The sequence below is a fragment of the Ranitomeya imitator genome, chromosome 10 (genome assembly GCF_032444005.1).
Source record: "Ranitomeya imitator isolate aRanImi1 chromosome 10, aRanImi1.pri, whole genome shotgun sequence".
Classification (NCBI taxonomy): Eukaryota; Metazoa; Chordata; class Amphibia; order Anura; family Dendrobatidae; genus Ranitomeya; species Ranitomeya imitator.
The window spans coordinates 67389140-67410749 of NC_091291.1; the positions used below are offsets into that span (position 1 = coordinate 67389140).

General features: G+C 38.7%; 1 protein-coding gene across 1 annotated transcript in view; it reads left to right on the forward strand.

Annotated features, from left to right (window-relative positions):
* LOC138651326 (serine/threonine-protein kinase SBK1-like) overlaps positions 1–21610 on the forward strand; it is a 90434-nt gene that overhangs the window by 41793 nt on the left and 27031 nt on the right. Inside the window, exon 3 of the mRNA XM_069741427.1 lies at positions 4893–5092. Coding sequence (XP_069597528.1) covers positions 4893–5092 — 200 coding nt within the window. The remainder of the gene's footprint in view (positions 1–4892; positions 5093–21610) is intronic.

A 21610-nucleotide genomic window follows, 5' to 3' on the forward strand; every position in this document is an offset into this window, starting at 1 on the left:
GAAATCCCTCTGGCCATGTAGCATCCTATGCCATGTGAAAGAACTGAAAATTAGAGATCACGTTTCTCTTATTTTTGCATTTGCTTCACATTTCAGACAATAGATGAGCAGATTCAGTTCAAGTAGAATTTCCTGAAATTTGCAGGTCACTGTGAATTTGAACACTTTGCAATTCGATTCGCAAAAAAATGCAAAGGTTGGCCATACAAAATACTCAATGCCATTTCACACACTGCTGAGGACTGGGCAGGCTAAAGAGATCAGGGACAGCTTTTTCCATGATGCTTTGCGACTAGATCACATTTTAGTGCAGTCAATCAGAATGGCTATCACGAGAGAAGGATGGGCAACATTTTGTACCTGTACAGTGTAGAAATAGAAGGTCAAAGAAAGCAAGTCATTCCACCTAGAGATAGAAGTAGGCCAAATGTGGTGTACTATTTCAGTGATGAAGCAGACAGAAAATGGGAGCACAATTGTCAGTCTCTGAATACTAATCCAAGGGATTCAGAGAAGTGCTGCAGCTGTACAGTCACTACTGCTGGATCTGTGTTATACTGCAGTAACAGCATTTTACTATTCTTCACACACTGCAAACAAGGAGAAGAATATTTAATCCCTCAATGCTTTTTGCTACTAAAACAAAATCCTGTCACACAGATTGTTCATGATTAGGGAACGGGGCTCTGAATGGTCCCTAGGACTGGGACCTTAACTATCCCCAGAGGTGTATCTAGGTTTTCTGTCACCAGGGGCAAGAATGCAGTTTAGCGCCCACCGAAGCACATAGGCGATTAGTACACTGTGGGTATGTGCAAACGATGCGGAAAACGCTGCAGATCCGCAGGGTTTCCGTAGATGCGGGTCCGCAGCAGTTTTCCATGAGTTTACATTACAATGTAAACCTATGGAAAACAAAAAACGCTGTGCCCATACTGCGGAAAAAAAACGTGCGGAAATGCAGTGATTTACATTCCGCAGCATGTCACTTTCTGCGGATTCCGCAGCGGTTTTACAACTGCCAATTATGGAAAACCGCAGTTGTAAAACCGCAGTGAAAACCGCAGAAAAACCACGGTAAATCCGCAACAAATCCGCAGCAAAAACGCGTTTTTGTCCTGCAGATTTATCAAATCCGCTGCGGAAAAATCCGCAGTGGACCATTATATGTGTGCACATAGCCTGAGTCACGTGCTCACAGGCTGCTCACCCTAATTTAATGTTCAGTGAAAAACAGAGAGGCAGGAAGAGAAGCTCATTGTCACATAACAGCAAGTATGAAAATCACATATGAGTGAAGCGGCCATGTGTGATGACTGCTGGAACCAGAGCTGAATCCTGACAGTATATTTCAGGCTGTTAGGATTGGCTGCAGGGCTTCTTTTTATAATTTAAGGGTGCATCCAGGTTTAACATGGAAGTCTGTAGTCACTATAGTTTGGCTGCAGGCTTCCGAATTCTCACAGTGCATACACTGCACACTTTTAGGATTCTCCCATGCACAAGTATGTGATTTGGATACTTCTGGCCACATTCCGACTAGACATGCAGGGCCTCACTCAGTTCATTTTCATTGAGTGAGGCCACGCATGTCTAGTCAGCACGTGACCACATGTATGCAAATCAATGGCACCAGAGAATCCTGACAGCATGTAGTGCGCACTGTGAGAATTCAGAAGTCAGCAGTCACATAGAATGATTGCAGACTCATCTCAAACTTGGACAACCCTTGTAATGCTCCTACCATAAATAAAAATATGAGAATTAGTATCACAAAAAAACATTTACATCCAGGTACCTTATGGATGACGTTATCTCTGGAGTGGTTCTCTTTCTTTTCTTCTTCATTTTGTCCACACTATCAATTTTTTCATCCACAGCTTTCTCTGCACACTTCTATCTTCTCTGGTCTTGTGCAGCACCTCCCCACATGACGCCCTTAAAGATAGCAGTCTCATTATAATGTTCAGAATAAAAATATCTGCCCTATGCTGAGCCCCCTAAATAAAAAATTGCCCCTCACTATATTCCCTGCACAAAATATGACCCCACACTGTCCCTCTTATGGTACATGCTCTCCACACTGCTACCTCCTTTCTCATACTGAGTCGCTCTATAGGGCCCAGTCTCTAAACTGTGCCCCCTCATCACCCCCCTTTGGAATACTGTCACCTCCTGGCTATGCCCTTACACTGTTGCCCCATGCTACACCCCCACACTACTCAGTCTCTATTCTGTGCCCACTCACACTTTTCCCCCATACTGTCTCCTTGCACATTTCCCCTTCCCTCCTTATACATTAAGGGCATGTGCACACGTTGTAGATTTCGCTGCAGATCCACAGCGGATTGGCAGCAGTTTTCCATGTGGTTTACAGTACCATGTAAACCTATGGAAAACCAAATCTGCAGTGCCCATGCTGCAGAAAATACTGCTCGGAAATGCTGCGGTTTATTTTCCACAGCATATCAATTCTTTGTGCGGATTCTGCAGCATTTTACACCTCAAAAGGAATTTGCAGGTGTAAAAATGCAGGTGAAATCCGCACAAAAAACGCAGGAAATCCGTGGTGAATCCGCAGGTAATCCACAGGTAAAACGCAAATGCGCAATGTGGGCAAATAGCCTTACCCTTTCATTTCCATACTACCTGCTCACACATCCCTCTGACTCCCCATACTATGTGTCCGCACCCATTCCATCACCCCCCATACTGTGTCCTCATGCATTTTCCCCTCGCTCCACACACACAGTAATTACCCCCCTCCACACACACACACATAGCAAATACACCCCACACATTAAATACACCACCCCCCAATAAACTCCACCCAGTAAATACCCCCCATCTTCGGTGTCTTTAGCTCAACTAATGTGGAGCACTTACCACTCATCTGCGCCATCAAGTGATGTCAGCAGCCTGATTGCATGACCTGATCACACTTCTGGCGTCACTCTGACCGGCGGGTAGAACTTTAATTGTCCTCGCGTCTGCTGGATGTAAGTACAATTGAACACTGGGAGCTGGCATGCTGTAGCTTCTCTGGGCCGGCTGTCGGCTTGGCAGCTTGCTCAGACAACTGTCGACTCCCAGTCCGGGGAGCGGCAGAATGCAGCCACCGGGGGAGACACTTCGGACTGCCGCATTAGCTACCCCTCCAGATACACCTCTGACTATCCCTGCTCCCAAAGATACCTCTAAAGGTGAGGAGATTTGAGCCACCAGCCTTACTGTTCTCCTGTTATACCCTAAGCTGTCCCCTCTCCCTCACCCAGGAGGCCCGGGACAGAAATGCTAGTGTATTAACACGTAAGACAGATAGGGATAACAGAAAGCAACAAACACAGGTATAAAAGGAAGGATAGGGATGTACAAACCCAATGGGTATGGAACAATAAGCAAAGCATACATCTAAAAACAGCACACAACAATCTCCAGTAGCAATAATGATCTCCAATTCAGCACAGCGTCTCCAAGGAGCTAGGAAGAAAAGTTCTCACTGGCAAGGAAGAGAAGGTCTGGAAAGGTTTTATAGGGAAAGGTAATGACCAGATCAGAAGCAGCTGAAATGGAGCTGCATGTTTCTGACCAGCATATCAAAGGGTAGTTGTTGATCACTTTTTAGAATTTTTAGATGCCAAATGAATAAAAACAATCAATTTATTTTGTGTTTAGTTTTTTTGCGCGGTTCATAGCCCGATAAAAGTGATACAACCGAATTGTTCATCAGGACAGTACAAAAACAGCAATACAAGATTTATACTTTTCTGCTTTGGCACACTATAAACAATATTTTAGAAAAATTAATTTGTTTTTGAATCACCCTATTCTGTAACTTTTTTTTATCCTCCAAATGAGCCATATTAAGGCTATGTGCAAACATAGAAAATGTGGTGCAGAATTTTCTGCACAAAATCCGCATCTCCTGGCAGAATACGCAGCTGTGGATTTGCAGCGGTTTTTCTGCGGATTTTGTGTGGATTTGCCGCGGAATTGATGCAGATTTTGTGTGGATTTTCTGCAGTTTTTGCCACTGCGGATTTCTATCATGGAGGGGTGCAGAAATGCTGCAGATCCGCACAAAAGAAGTGACATGCACTTCTTTTAAATCCGCAGCAATTCCGCACTGATTTTTCCGCACCATGTGCACAACTTTTTTTTTTACCCATTGATTTACATTGTACTGTAAGTCACAGTGCGGATCTGCAGTGTTTCTGCATGGAGAAATCCGCTGCGCAGCAAATCCGCTCGTCCGAATTTTGCCAGTGACCTCAGGTGCAGATTTGTTGCAGATTTTTTTTCTCAAGGGGAAACGCGGCGCTTTAGAGCCGCGAAACGCGCTTCGGGGCGCTCTTTTATTCCGGTGGGACCCCCCTCCTGTGCCCTCCATTGGTATGCCTACCTGGGATACTTATAACGCTATTATGCATTACATATCATTATCACAGCCTGTCTGTTTGGCTATTGTATCTGCTTAGACATATCTAGGTTTGCCTGCCACCTTACTTTCAATGTGGGTTTTTTTCTGTTTCCCCTTTGTTATGGTTTATGTACCTACATATGGGGGTAACGGGGGGTAGTCCCCTTTCCTGTGCTTGACTGGGTAATGCCCATGACTGGAATCTATTACTATTTCAATATTTTTGTATCAATAAAGACACTTGTTTAAATAAATTTATACTGTACGCTCCTTTTTCCTCCGGTTCATATATGTATTTCATGGAGCTTATCTGATCCGTCTGGGGGCACTTAACGTTTGTGTGCTTTGGCTCAGATTATCGCTATGACATTGGGATTTTTGCTATCATTAATAATATTAACGACACTGAGTATTACTCTACATACAGTACATAATCTACGAAAGAAGTAACGAAATCTCATTCCATTTTTAGGAAATTTAATGGCTCTGAAGTTCATGCAAAAGAACAAGACAGATCTTCACATGTTCCTCATCGAGTATTGTGTTTCCTTGTGCCTATCAATGCACCCATGCATTATCAATACTTTTGGAATTGCCTTTCAGACAGAGAGACATTACATATTTGCACAAGAAATAGCACATGATAATCTATTCTCTATTTTGAAACCTCAGGTATGTATTAATTTTTTTTTTAACGTTTGAAGATGATTAGTAGTGTTGAGAGCAAGCGCTCATTACTCGAGTTTGCAGAGGGTGCTCGGGTGTGCACTGAGTATCGCGGGCGCTCGACTGAGATGTTCGAGTCCCCATGCCCGAATGTTTCACAGCTGTTAGCCACAGAACATGCAGGGATTTCCTGCATTTGTCAGGCAATCCCTGCGTATTTTTTTGCAAACATGTCAGTCGAGCGCCCGCGATACTCAGTGCACACCCGAGCACCCTCTGCAAACTTGAGTAACGAACACTTGCTATCATCAATAATGATTAGTATCCTGTTCATTTCCATTGTTGCATATTTGCTGCAGCATTTCTGCACCTATCAGCTAAGATTATTTATATTTTTAAGTGCCTTTTTACTGCATTTTTGATGCTGTGTTTTTCCTCTAATATGTTTTAAATAAAGCGGTTTTCTTTTGATACTTCCTGGAATCTGCTTTGATAAAACTTTATCGATACAGTCAAGTGTGCATTAGTAGTGTAGCAGAACTACCATTCGTCAAACTCAATCTGACAGGTGGACACGCCCCTATCAAAGTGTATCAAAGTGTGTAACCCCTCCTCTCCCCTTGTCTGACAGCTGGTAGCCAGCTGTCCCTCCTTGGCTGACTTTCCCCTTTTGATATAGTTTGATATTGTTTGATACAGTTTGATATTATCAGAGTATTTGATACAGCGATTCTCACTTTCATATCAATTAAATTCTCATTTTATATGAAGTTGTTATGAGTTTGCTGCAGTTATCAGAGCAATGTATTTTATTTGACAACCACAACGGTCACACAGGCCATAATGATAGTGTATCTGCAGCGTGTTATTTGGAAATAAAGAACACATTTTAAGTTAGCTGTAACTAATTTAAAACATTTACTGTCACAGGCCGACAGACAAATACACACGGTCATTTAACACAGACAGAATAAGACAGCGTAGCTAATTGTTAGCACATGTAAGGTAACAAAGGGGTAAACACATTTTAAGTTAGCTGTAACTAATTTAAAATATTTACTGTCATAGGCCGACAGACAAAAAAACAGACGGTCATTTAACACAGACAGAATAAGACCTGGGGTAACACATTTTAAGTTAGCTGTAACTAATTTAAAATATTTAATGTCACATGCCACCCCGACAAAAAAACAGACGGTCAATGGTATAATTCTCAGTATTATGAAAAAATGACAGTCATTGTCTGAGTTTTGACTTCCCCTTTTGATATAGTTTGACATTGTTTGATACAGTTTGATATTATCCCTGGTATTTCTTTTATGTTAGATTTTCTTAATTTGTTTTATTTTATAGCCTATTTGACTTGCATATTATCTGTATGCTGCTGTAGCTGTTATGAGTATCAGTGCATTGTGTTTTTTTCATGTTTTTATAACACACCATGCCATTTACTAAAAAAGTTTAAAAGATATTTTACTGTGTGCCAAGATAAATACATCTCAAAGACATTTCAATACTATAAAAATTCTTACAGAATATAAAAAGTAAAAGCATTAAATAGTGAATGAACATACACCACCACACTTCAAATAGTATCACAAGTACAATTAACATACATCATCACATAGCATCTGCTGTGTAGATACAGAACGTGTCTCACTGCTAGAAATTTTTTGCAGAAACAGTGTATTTCTTTTTTATATTTTTTAGATTTTCATATGTAGTTGTTGTGCGATTACATAGGCTCTGTTCATGAATACTTATGTCCATGTGATATTTCAGTTTTTCTTTTTAATAAATTTGCAAAAAATTCTACATTGTAAGAAACAAATGTATAACTATTAGCTCTGCCACATCCACAGATATTATTCCAGCTTTCTTTAATTCTACATTATTTTATCACATATTAATTTCACAACTTTTATATGATATTTATAACACTCATTTTATATGAGTTTTATAACACATTCTCACGGGGATATTATGTATATTTTGTGTTTTGCATCATTATTTGACACTGCAATTCTCATTTTATATAAAATCTGTATAAAAAAATCTTCTTGGCTACACCAAAACACGTAAGAAACAAATGTATAACTTTTAGCTCTGCCACATCCACAGATATTATTCCAGCTTTCTTTAATTCTACATTATTTTATCAGATATTAATTTCACAACTTTTATATGATATTTATAACACATTCTCATTTATATGAGATTTATAACACAATATTGTAAAACCATTTATTGGTTCGGGGCCTTACTAGTGATCTCAGGATCCCATGTTTAGTACTGTCATATGTTGCATAATTTTAGCACATTTCCTGTACCACAGTATATTTTTTCATGTGCAGCTTTATTAGCCATTTAGGCCTTATTTATGTTATCATGTTTTTGCACTTTATTAATATGCTGTCCATATAGGTCAGTGAGATATATATCTGTATGTGTGCCTGTTTTCCCATTTTCACCTTGTGTACAGGCACTGGCCATATTATAGGCATTGTGGGTATTCGCTTTCTCTTTGTGCCTGTAGGTGTTATCTGAGGGTCATTTGCCCGGAGGTGTTATGGGGTTTTTGTTTTTTTTGCTTATAATGCATATTTATTTACATGGTTTACATTATAGGCATTGTTCTAAGTGTTTTTAGATGTTTTTAAAATGATCTGTCCTGTATTTGCACTTTATTAAAGCTGTGGTGTTTTTTGTACAAATCCATGCTGTTTGGTGATCCCCTTTTTGTATGGCCTCTGCTTTTTCTTGTTTTTTGTGTAAAATCTCTGACAGACAGGCACAGCTGTATCTCTACAAGACATGCTGGACACACCAGAGATAGTGGAAATTGGATTTATAATGCCAAATTCTGAAAATAGCCATTTTATATTGAATGACTAATGATTTCTATAGGCATACTTTACTGCGAAATTATGCATAAAAATCTTCTTGGTTAGCCCAAAACCCGTAAGTAACAAACGTATAACTTTTAGCTCTACCACATCAACATATATTATCCCAGCTTTCTTTAATTCTACATTATTTTAGCACATATTTTTACAGTTGTCTGTGCTGTCTATAATTTTGACGCCTTTTTATTCAAAGACATCTAACATATGCAGGCTTTTAAAGCTTTTTTACATTTCTATTGGTGTTACTCTTGCACGTGTTTTACTGGCTTCTTTAAAAATATGATTATTATTTAGTTTACTTATGTTACAGTATTTTATTTTCCTGGTGTTACTTTTGCACATGTATTACTGGCTTCTTTAAAAAATATGAATATTATTTAGTTTACTTATGTTACAGTATTTTATTTTCCGGGTGTTACTTTTGCACATGTATTACTGGCTTCTTTAAAAAATATGAATATTATTTAGTTTACTTCATTATAGAGCCATTATGAAGCCATGTTTTATAGCCCTTAAACATTTTGTATAACAGATGCGTTTTCTCCTGATTTTTTGTGGTTAAGGGGTCACTGATGTTTTAATAAACGCTGAATAAATAACTGGACATACATAAGAAACCATGCAATATATCTTTATAGAAATAATACATGGTGATCCCATTTTAAATGTGGCTCTGTCAAGATTCTTTTTCTAAATATTTTGTGGGTAATGATTCAAACGCAGTTTCACATGACACATCAAAAACAAATGTAACACTTCACATTGCTGGTCGGCTATAGTCCTTTTATCTACATATATTAGTAGACCCTATAATGACAGCTCTGGCATTGTTTATTTTCAAAGAAAGCATTTGTAATGCACAGATAAAAAATATCCCTGTGTGGCTAACAGATAAACTAGCCACAAGCCCAGAGGCCACACCCTGTACAGATAATGACCATGAAAACTTTGATCACAGGCATGCCTATTTAGCTTTATGAGTAAGAGACATCCTACAAACAGAATCCTACTCCCATTTCATTTGAACTGGGATATTCCACATTTTTTTTCCAGTGGGCATGAGAAAGATTTTAACAAGTAAGTAGAGCTTTTTCTTATCTATATATTAAATGTAAACACCTGGCCTATTTATAATACTCTTTATATACTCTATATATGTGCACCGGGACGCATGTGTAAGAATAAATTTAAATCTTAACCAGAAATCTAAAAACGAGTGTTTTATAATCACTAGTATTCATATTAATAGTTACTTTTAACTATCCTTTTAGAGTGTCTAGTAGTTTTATATTCTTTGTCTGATATATTTCTACACAAAGCTTCAAAACTATTTTGTGCTTTATAATGTATCACAGTAGTTTCATATGAAGTTACATCTTAGGTTCTGTTCAGACTATTGTAATATACAGTGGGGCAAAAAAGTATTTAGTCAGTCAGCAATAGTGCAAGTTCCACCACTTAAAAAGATGAGAGGCGTCTGTAATTTACATCATAGGTAGACCTCAACTATGGGAGCCAAACTGAGAAAAAAAAATCCAGAAAATCACATTGTCTGTTTTTTTTATCATTTTATTTGCATATTATGGTGGAAAACAAGTATTTGGTCAGAAACAAACAATCAAGATTTCTGGCTCTCACAGACCTGTAACTTCTTCTTTAAGAGTCTCCTCTTTCCTCCACTCATTACCTGTAGTAATGGCACCTGTTTAAACTTGTTATCAGTATAAAAAGACACCTGTGCACACCCTCAAACAGTCTGACTCCAAACTCCACTATGGTGAAGAACACAGAGCTGTCAAAGGACACCAGAAACAAAATTGTAGCCCTGCACCAGGCTGGGAAGACTGAATCTGCAATAGCCAACCAGCTTGGAGTGATAAAATCAACAGTGGGAGCAATAATTAGAAAATGGAAGACATACAAGACCACTGATAATCTCCCTCGATCTGGGGCTCCACGCAAAATCCCACCCCGTGGGGTCAGAATGATCACAAGAACGGTGAGCAAAAATCCCAGAACCACGCGGGGGGACCTAGTGAATGAACTGCAGAGAGCTGGGACCAATGTAACAAGGCCTACCATAAGTAACACACTACGCCACCATGGACTCAGATCCCGCAGTGCCAGACGTGTCCCACTGCTTAAGCCAGTACATGTCCGGGCCTGTCTGAAGTTTGCTAGAGAGCATTTGGATAATCCAGAGGAGGTTTGGGAGAATGTCCTATGGTCTGATGAAACCAAACTGGAACTGTTTGGTAGAAACACAACTTGTCGTGTTTGGAGGAAAAAGAATACTGAGCTGCATCCATCAAACACCATACCTACTGTAAAGCATGGTGGTGGAAACATCATGCTTTGGGGCTGTTTCTCTGCAAAGGGGCCAGGACGACTGATCCGGGTACATGAAAGAATGAATGGGGCCATGTATCGTGAGATTTTGAGTGCAAACCTCCTTCCATCAGCAAGGGCATTGAAGATGAAACGTGGCTGGGTCTTTCAACATGACAATGATCCAAAGCACACCGCATGGGCAACGAAGGAGTGGCTTCGTAAGAAGCATTTCAAGGTCCTGGAGTGGCCTAGCCAGTCTCCAGATCTCAACCCTATAGAAAACCTTTGAAGGGAGTTGAAAGTCCGTGTTGCCAAGCGAAAAGCCAAAAACATCACTGCTCTAGAGGAGATCTGCATGGAGGAATGGGCCAACATACCAACAACAGTGTGTGGCAACCTTGTGAAGACTTACAGAAAACGTTTGACCTCTGTCATTGCCAACAAAGGATATATTACAAAGTATTGAGATGAAATTTTGTTTCTGACCAAATACTTATTTTCCACCATAATATGCAAATAAAATGATAAAAAAACAGACAATGTGATTTTCTGGATTTTTTTTTCCTCAGTTTGGCTCCCATAGTTGAGGTCTACCTATGATGTAAATTACAGACGCCTCTCATCTTTTTAAGTGGTGGAACTTGCACTATTGCTGACTGACTAAATACTTTTTTGCCCCACTGTATATAGCTTAAAATAGAGCCAAATAGCTACTTTCAAATCCGGACATACACCATTGATTTTAATGGGGTCTAAGGGGTGTTCTATCAAGGGCTCCCACATAATAGTTATGGAGAGAATAATGCTACAGAATTGTCCATTCCAGTTATAAAACAAAAATGATGAAAATTACCCTTGATGATAATGTGAAAAGGCTTATGCAACGGGTTTATGGATCTCTATTGCGCAGCTCCATGTAACATCCAATATACACTATTTCTTCACAAATGGATCCAATATACACTATATCTCCTTCCTCTATATATATATAGTTTGTAACATTCTGGTTCAAATACAGACGGCAGTCATCTTATTTACACGGCACTTTATAAAATCTTTCGTTTGAAAGGTTATTCTGTATTTCTAAAGCTCAACTCTGTGGCGATAAGCGAGTAATTCTAAAATCACAGTCAAACATATGTACCACAGTTTATTTTTCTACGTTATGGTTTAAAGTTATAATCATTTAAATAATAATTTACTCATTAGATATGTGACCTGTACTATTTATTTGCTTAGGCTAGATCATTTACAGTTTACCAATACATTTTATCACAAAAATGACCTTATCTGGGTACCTAGAAATAACCTAGCAGCATTAGTAATCCCCTTTCTTTTTGCATTATCAAGAATCCTTGGGTTAAGATAACGTAAGTTTATATGCAAAAATCCATCTTTGTATTGATGGAGGCAGCAACATTTTACCATTATAAGTTTATGGTTCTGTGTGTTTGTTGTGTGTGTTGCATGTGTTGTATGTGTTCTGTATGTTGTGTGTTTGTGTATGTTTGTTGTGTGTGTTGTATGTGTTGTGTTTTGTATGTTATGTGTTTGTTGTGTGTGTGTGTTCTGTGTGTTGTGTGTGGGTTTGTGTGTGTTCTGTGTGTGTTGTGTGTGGGTGTGTGTGTGTTCTGTGTGTTTGGTGTGTGTGTGTTCTGTATGTTATGTGTGTTTGTTGTGTGTGTGTGTGTTCTGTGTGTTGTGTGTGTCTGCCGCCATCTCCTTTCTGTAATTCTCCTCTCTCTTTACAGTTATTTATTCAAAGTTTATTAAATACTGTAACATATGTAAAACAATATATTCAATTATATTCATATTTTTAACCTTATATGTTTTGTTTGCTGCAGTTCAGAGAAATCAAAAAACCATATAATGTTTGGTGCACTATATTAAATGATTTTTGCATATAAACTTACGTTATCTTAACCCAAGGATTCTTGATAATGCAAAAAGAAAGGGGATTACTAATGCTGCTAGGTTATTTCTAGGTACCCAGATAAGGTCATTTTTGTGATAAAATGTATTGGTAAACTGTAAATGATCTATCCTAAGCAAATAAATAGTGCAGGTCACATATCTAATGAGTAAATTATTATTTAAATGATTATAACTTTAAACCATAACGTAGAAAAATAAACTGTGGTACATATGTTTGACTGTGATTTTAGAATTACTCGCTTATCGCCAGAGTTGAGCTTTAGAAATGCAGAATAACCTTTCAAACGAAAGATTTTATAAAGTGCCGTGTAAATAAGATGACTGCCGCCTGTATTTGACCCAGAATGTTACAAACTATATATATATATATATATATATATATATCTATATATATATATATATATATATATATACAGAGAGAGAGAGAGAGAGAGAGAAAGGAGATATCTATATATATAATTGTCTAAGGGTTTTTCCGTCTGTCTGTCTTTCTGTCCTGGAAATCCCGTGTCTCTGATTGGTCAAGGCCGCCAGGATAATATATGTTCATGTGGTAGCGCTAAAAGTTATACGTTTGTTACTTATGGGTTTTGGGCTAACCAAGAAGATTTTTATGCATAATTTCATAGTAAAGTATGCCTATAGAAATCATTAGTCATTCAATATAAAATGGCTATTTTCAGAATTTGGCATTATAAATCCAATTTCCACTATCTCTGGTGTGTCCAGCATGTCTTGTAGAGATACAGCTGTGCCTGTCTGTCAGAGATTTTACACAAAAAACAAGAAAAAGCAGAGGCCATACAAAAAGGGGATCACCAAACAGCATGGATTTGTACAAAAAACACCACAGCTTTATTAAAGTGCAAATACAGTACAGATCATTTTAAAAATATCTAAAAACACTTAGAACAATGCCTATAATGTAAACCATGTAAATAAATATGCATTATAAGCAAAAAAAAAAAACCCATAACACCTCCGGGCAAATGACCCTCAGATAACACCTACAGGCACAAAGAGAAAGCGAATACCCACAATGCCTATAATATGGCCAGTGCCTGTACACAAGGTGAAAATGGGAAAACAGGCACACATACAGATATATATCTCACTGACCTATATGGACAGCATATTAATAAAGTGCAAAAACATGATAACATAAATAAGGCCTAAATGGCTGCACATAAAAAAATATACTGTGGTACAGGAAATGTGCTAAAATTATGCACCATATGACAGTACTAAACATGGGATCCTGAGATCACTAATAAGGCCCCATAGATAGATGGCACGTAACGCAGTACACAAATACACAACACTATCTGAGTATATAAACTGCTAAGATATACAAAATGCGCTGAAGGCATACAGAGTGCCGACATGGGATCCTGAACTCAGTGGTAAGGCCCTATAGATATATGGCATATAATGCAGTACGCACACTGTTGTGAATTCTGTGGCAGAGCTCCCTCCTGTGGTCACAAGTGGTACTTCGGCTTATTCTCTCTGGGAGCTTCCGTTTGTGGAGGAAACTGGTACTGCTGCTTCTGAGTTTCCTCCCTCAGGTGATCTGGTGAGGTCGTTAGGTGCTTCTCTACTTAACCCCACCTAATGCTTTGATTCATGCTTCCTGTCAATGTTCCAGTGTTGGACTTGCTTTTCCCTGGATCATTCCTGTGGCCTGCTGCTCTGCATAGCTCAGTGCTTCTTTGCTATTTGTTGCTATTTTTTCTGTCCAGCTTGTCTATTTGTTTTGCTGGAAGCTCTGGGACGCAAAGGGTGTACCTCCGTGCCGTTAGTTCGGTACGGAGGGTCTTTTTGCCCCTTTGCGTGGTTTTCTTTAGGGTTTTGTGTAGACCGCAAAGTTATCTTTCCTATCCTCGTTCTGTCTAGAATATCGGGCCTCACTTTGCTGAATCTATTTCATCCCTACGTTTGTCTTTTCATCTTACTCACAGTCATTATATGTGGGGGGCTGCCTTTTCCTTTGGGGTATTTCTCTGAGGCAAGGTAGGCTTATTTTTCTATCTTCAGGCTAGTTAGTTTCTCAGGCTGTGCCGAGTTGCATAGGGAGCGTTAGGCGCAATCCACGGCTGCCTCTAGTTGTGTTTGGAGAGGATCAGGGATTGCGGTCTGCAGAGTTCCCACGTCTCAGAGCTCGTTCTATGATTTTGGGTTATTGTCAGATCACTGTATGTGCTCTGACCGCTATGTCCATTGTGGTACTGAATTGCCTTTCATAACAGCACACACTGGTAACAGTACCTAAATTCAAACAGGCGAATGAATCCGACAGTAATGCACACCTAAAAATAAGCCAGTAGCAGTATAGTACTATCAGTAAACCATGTAAATAAATATGCATTATAAGCAAAAAAAAAAAAACCCATAACACCTCCGGGCAAATGACCCTCAGATAACACCTACAGGCACAAAGAGAAAGCGAATACCCACAATGCCTATAATATGGCAAGTGCATGTACACAAGGTGAAAAGGGGAAAACATGCACACATACATATACAGGTCCTTCTCAAAAAATTAGCATATAGTGTTAAATTTCATTATTTACCATAATGTAATGATTACAATTAAACTTTCATATATTATAGATTCATTATCCACCAACTGAAATTTGTCAGGTCTTTTATTGTTTTAATACTGATGATTTTGGCATACAACTCCTGATAACCCAAAAAACCTGTCTCAATAAATTAGCATATCAAGAAAAGGTTCTCTAAACGACCTATTACCCTAATCTTCTGAATCAACTAATTAACTCTAAACACATGCAAAAGATACCTGAGGCTTTTATAAACTCCCTGCCTGGTTCATTACTCAAAACCCCCATCATGGGTAAGACTAGCGACCTGACAGATGTCAAGAAGGCCATCATTGACACCCTCAAGCAAGAGGGTAAGACCCAGAAAGAAATTTCTCAACAAATAGGCTGTTCCCAGAGTGCTGTATCAAGGCACCTCAATGGTAAGTCTGTTGGAAGGAAACAATGTGGCAGAAAACGCTGTACAACGAGAAGAGGAGACCGAACCCTGAGGAAGATTGTGGAGAAGGACCGATTCCAGACCTTGGGGAACCTGAGGAAGCAGTGGACTGAGTCTGGTGTGGAAACATCCAGAGCCACCGTGCACAGGCGTGTGCAGGAAATGGGCTACAGGTGCCGCATTCCCCAGGTAAAGCCACTTTTGAACCATAAACAGCGGCAGAGGCGCCTGACCTGGGCTACAGAGAAGCAGCACTGGACTGTTGCTAAGTGGTCCCAAGCACTTTTTTCTGATGAAAGCAAATTTTGCATGTCATTCGGAAATCAAGGTGCCAGAGTCTGGAGGAAGACTGGGGAGAAGGAAATGCCAAAATGCCTGAAGTCCAGTGTCAAGTACCCACAGTCAGTGATGGTGTGGGGTGCCATGTCAGCTGCTGGTGTTGGTCCACTGTGTTTCATCAAGGGCAGGGTCAATGCAGCTAGCTATCAGGAGATTTTGGAGCACTTCATGCTTCCATCGGCTGAAATGCTTTATGGAGATGAAGATTTCATTTTTCAGCACGACCTGGCACCTGCTCACAGTGCCAAAACCACTGGTAAATGGTTTACTGACCATGGTATTACTGTGCTCAATTGGCCTGCCAACTCTCCTGACCTGAACCCCATGGAGAATCTGTGGGATATTGTGAAGAGAAAGTTGAGAGACGCAAGACCCAACACTCTGGATGAGCTTAAGGCCGCTATTGAAGCATCCTGGGCCTCCATAACATCTCAGCAGTGTCACAGGCTGATTGCCTCCATGCCACGCCGCATTGAAGCAGTCATTTCTGCCAAAGGATTCCCGACCAAGTATTGAGTGCATAACTGAACATTATTATTTGTTGTTTTTTTTGTTTGTTATTAAAAAACACTTATTTGATTGGATGGGTGAAATATGCTAATTTATTGAGACAGGTTTTTTGGGTTATCAGGAGTTGTATGCCAAAATCATCAGTATTAAAACAATAAAAGACCTGACAAATTTCAGTTGGTGGATAATGAATCTATAATATATGAAAGTTTAATTGTAATCATTACATTATGGTAAATAATGAAATTTAACACTATATGCAAATTTTTTGAGAAGGACCTGTATATATATCTCACTGACCTATAGGGACAGCATATTAATAAGGTGCAAAAACATGATAACACAAATAAGTCCTAAATGACTAATAAAGCTGCACATGAAAAAATATACTGTGGTACAGGAAATGTGCTAAAATTATGCAACATATGACAGTACTAAACATGGGATCCTGAGATCACTAGTAAGGCCCCGAACCAATAAATGATTTTACAATATTGTGTTATAAATCTCATATAAATGAGAATGTGTTATAAATATCATATAAAAGTAGTGAAATTAATATGTGATAAAATAATGTAGAATTAAAGAAAGCTGGAATAATATCTGTGGATGTGGCAGAGCTAAAAGTTATACATTTGTTTCTTACGTGTTTTGGTGTAGCCAAGAAGATTTTTTTATACAGATTTTATATAAAATGAAAATTGCAGTGCCAAATAATGATGCAAAACACAAAATATACATAATATCCCCGTGAGAATGTGTTATAAAACTCATATAAAATGAGTGTTATAAATATCATATAAAAGTTGTGAAATTAATATGTGATAAAATAATGTAGAATTAAAGAAAGCTGGAATAATATCTGTGGATGTGGCAGAGCTAATAGTTATACATTTGTTTCTTACAATGTAGAATTTTTTGCAAATTTATTAAAAAGAAAAACTGAAATATCACATGGACATAAGTATTCATGAACAGAGCCTATGTAATCGCACAACTACATATGAAAATCTAAAAAATATAAAAAAGAAATACACTGCTTCTGCAAAAAATTTCTAGCAGTGAGACACGTTCTGTATCTACACAGCAGATGCTATGTGATGATGTATGTTAATTGTACTTGTGATACTATTTGAAGTGTGGTGGTGTATGTTCATTGTACTATTTAATGCTTTTACTTTTTATATTCTGTAAGAATTTTTATAGTATTGAAATGTATTTGAGATGTATTTACCTTGGCACACAGTAAAATATCTTTTAAACTTTTTTAGTAAATGGCATGGTGTGTTATAAAAACATGAATAAAACACAATGCACTGATACTCATAGCAGCTACAGCAGCTACAGCAGCATACATATAATATGCAAGTCTAATAGGCTATAAAATAAAACAAATTAAGAAAATCTAACATAAAAGAAATACCAGGGATAATATCAAACTGTATCAAACAATGTCAAGCTATATCAAAAGGGGAAGTCAAAACTCAGACAATGACTGTCATTTTTTCATAATACTGAGAATTATACCATTGACCGTCTGTTTTTTTGTCGGGGTGGCATGTGACATTAAGTATTTTAAATTAGTTACAGCTAACTTAAAATGTGTTACCCCAGGTCTTATTCTGTCTGTGTTAAATGACCGTCTGTTTTTTTGTCTGTTGGCCTGTGACAGTAAATATTTTAAATTAGTTACAGGTAACTTAAAATGTGTTCTTTATTTCCAAATAACACGCTGCAGATACACTATCATTATGGCCTGTGTGACCGTTGTGGCTGTCAAATTAAATACATTGCTCTGATAACAGCAGCAAACTCATAACAACTTCATATAAAATGAGAATCTAATTGATATGATAGAAAGTGAGAATCGCTGTATCAAATACTCTGATAATATCAAACTGTATCAAACAATATCAAACTATATCAAAAGGGGAAAGTCAGCCAAGGAGGGACAGCTGGCTACCAGCTGTCAGACAAGGGGAGGGGAGGGGTTACACACTTTGATACACTTTGATAGGGGCGTGTCCACCTGTCAGATTGAGTTTGACGAATTGTAGTTCTGCTACACTACTTGCATTAAATGTGTTTTTTTGTAGCGGAACACTTAAAACGCGCATGCGTTTTTTCTCTGTGGATTTTCCACAAGTAATGTAATTTTATGGGGAAAATCTGCACATAACATTCAGTGTACCTGATAAGTTGCTGTACCTGATAAGTTGCTGATTTCAAACATGCACTGCATGTCAGTTTACAAAGCATAAAAGACAGTAGAAACGAGATTCCTGTAAATCCCATCCACTGTGGTGGAACAGTAAGTCGATGCATTTTAAAATATGTAGCAGCAAAATTACACCAAAAATTCATCCTTGTAATTTAACACAGGGTATGTTCACACAATGTGTTCTTCCAGAATTGTTTTCTGTCCAACTGACAGAAAAAACACTGAGTACAATATTTCTTTTTGGAAGTGCATTTGAACAGCAAGGTAAATTGCTGTTAAGGGAACTAGAGAAAAAAAAATCTATAAATCTTCAGCAGAGCGAGTGTGAGCTGAGTGTAAGTGTGAACGGCGGTAAGTGTGACTTGTGATTCAGTGACTTTGGATTCAGGGAGTTTCCAAAGGAGGAATTACTGAATTGCTGTCTGTTTTTTATTAATACTTTGTATTTATTTTTTATATTTAGCAATCCCCATTAGGAAATGTGCTCCACTGTTGTCAACCCCTTTACCCCCAAGGGTGGTTTGCACGTTAATGACCGGGCCAATTTTTACAATTCTGACCACGGTCCCTTTATGAGGTTATAACTCTGGAACGCTTCAACGGATCCCAGTGAATCTGACAATGCTTTCTCGTGACATATTGTACTTCATGACAATGGTAAAAAATTTTTGATAGTACCTGCGTTTATTTGTGAAAAAAACGGAAATTTGGTGAAAATTATGAAAATTTCGCAATTTTCCAACTTTTAATTTTTATGCAATTAAATCACAGAGATATGTCACACAAAATACTTAATAAGTAACATTTCCCACATGTCTACTTTACATCAGCACAATTTTGGAACCAACATTTTTTTTTGTTAGGGAGTTATAAGGGTGAAAAGTTGACCAGCAATTTCTCATTTCTACAACACCATTTTTTTTTAGGGACCACATCTCATTTCAAGTCATTTTGAGGGGTCTATATGATAGAAAATACCCAAGCGTGACACCATTCTAAAAACTACACCCCTCAAGGTGCTCAAAACCACATTCAAGAGGTTTATTAACCCTTCTGGTGCTTCACAGGAATTTTTTGAATGTTTAAATAAAAATGAACATTTAACTTTTTTCACAAAAAATTTAATTCAGCTCCAATTTGTTTTATTTTACCAAGGGTAACAGGAGAAAATGGACCCCAAACATTGTTGTACAATTTGTCCTGAGTACGCCAATACCCCACATGTGGGGGTAAACCACTGTTTGGGCGCATGGCACAGCTCGGAAGCGAAGGAGCGCCATTTGACTTTTCAATGCAAAATTGACTGGAATTGAGATGGGACGCCATGTTTCGTTTGGAGAGCCCCTGATGTGCCTAAACATTGAAACCCCCACAAGTGACACCATTTTGGAAAGTAGACCCCCTAAGGAACTTATCTAGAGGTGTGGTGAGCACTTTGACCCACCAAGTGCTTCACAAAAGTTTATAATGTAGAACCGTAAAAATAAAAAATCATTTTTTCACAAAAATTATCTTTTCGCCCCCAATTTTTTATTTTTCCAAGGGTAAGAGAAGAAATTGGACCCCAGAAGTTGTTGTACAATTTGTCCTGAGTACGCTGATACCCCATATGTGGGGGTAAACCACTGTTTGGGCGGATGGGAGAGCTCGGAAGGGAAGGAGCGCCGTTTAACTTTTCAATGCAAAAGTGACAGGAATTGAGATGGGACGCCATGTTGCGTTTGGAGAGCCACTGATGTGCCTAAACATTGAAACCCCCCACAAGTGACACCATTTTGGAAAGTAGACCCCCTAAGGAACTTATCTAGAGGTGTGGTGAGCACTTTTACCCACCAAGTGCTTCACAGAAGTTTATAATGCAGAACCGTAAAAATAAAAAATCATATTTTTTCACAAAAATCATCTTTTCGCCCCCAATTTTTTATTTTCCCAAGGTTAAGAGAAGAAATTGGACCCCAAAAGTTGTTGTCCAATTTGTCCTGAGTATGCTGATACCCCATATGTGGGGGGAAACCACTGTTTAGGCGCATGGGAGGGCTCGGAAGGGAAGGAGTGCCATTTGAATGCAGACTTAGATGGAATGGTCTGCAGGTGTCACATTGCGTTTGCAGAGCCCCTAATGTACCTAAACAGTAGAAACCCCCCACAAGTGACCATTTTGGAAAGTAGACCCCCTAAGGAACTCATCTAGATGTGTTGTGAGAGCTTTGAACCCCCAAGTGTTTCACTACAGTTTGTAACGCAGAGCCGTGAAAATTAAAAAAAAAAATCTATCCCCCAAAAATTATTTTTTAGCCCCCAGTTTTGTATTTTCCCGAGGGTAAGAGGAGAAATTCGACCCCAAAAGTTGTTGTCCAATTTGTCCTGAGTACGCTGATACCCCATATGTTGGGGGGAACCACCGTTTGGGCGCATGGGAGGGCTCGGAAGGGAAGGAGTGCCATTTGGGATGCAGACTTAGATGGAATGGTCTGCAGGCGTCACATTGCGTTTGCAGAACAGGGAACTTATCTAGATGTGTTGTGAGAACTTTGAACCCCCAAGTGTTTCACTACAGTTTATAACGCAGAGCCGTAAAAATAAAAAATCCTTTTTTTTTCCCACAAAAATTATTTTTTAGCCCCCAGTTTTGTATTTTCCCAAGGGTAAAAGGAGAAATTGGACCCCAAAAGTTGTTGTCCTATTTGTCCTGAGTACGCTGATACCCCATATGTTGGGGTAAACCCCTGTTTGGGCACACGGGAGAGCTCGGAAGGGAAGAAGCACTGTTTTACTTTTTCAACGCAGAATTGGCTGGAATTGAGATCGGACGCCATGTCGCGTTTGGAGAGCCCCTGATGTGCCTAAACAGTGGAAACCCCCCAATTATAACTGAAACCCTAATCCAAACACAGCCCTAACCCTAATTCCAACGGTAATCCTAACCACACCTCTAACCCTGACACACCCCTAACCCTAATCCCAACTGTAAATGTAATCTAAACCCTAACTGTAACTTTAGCCCCAACCCAAACTGTAGCCCTAACCCTAGCCCTAATGGGAAAATGGAAATAAATACATTTTTTTATTTTTTCCCTAACTAAGGGGGTGATGAAGGGGGGTTTGATTTACTTTTATAGTGGGTTTTTTAGCGGATTTTTATGATTGGCAGCCATCACACACTGAAAGACGCTTTTTATTGCAAAAAATATTTTTTGCATTACCACATTTTGAGAGCTATAATTTTTCCATATTTTGGTCCACAGAGTCATGTGAGGCTTGTTTTTTGCGGGACGA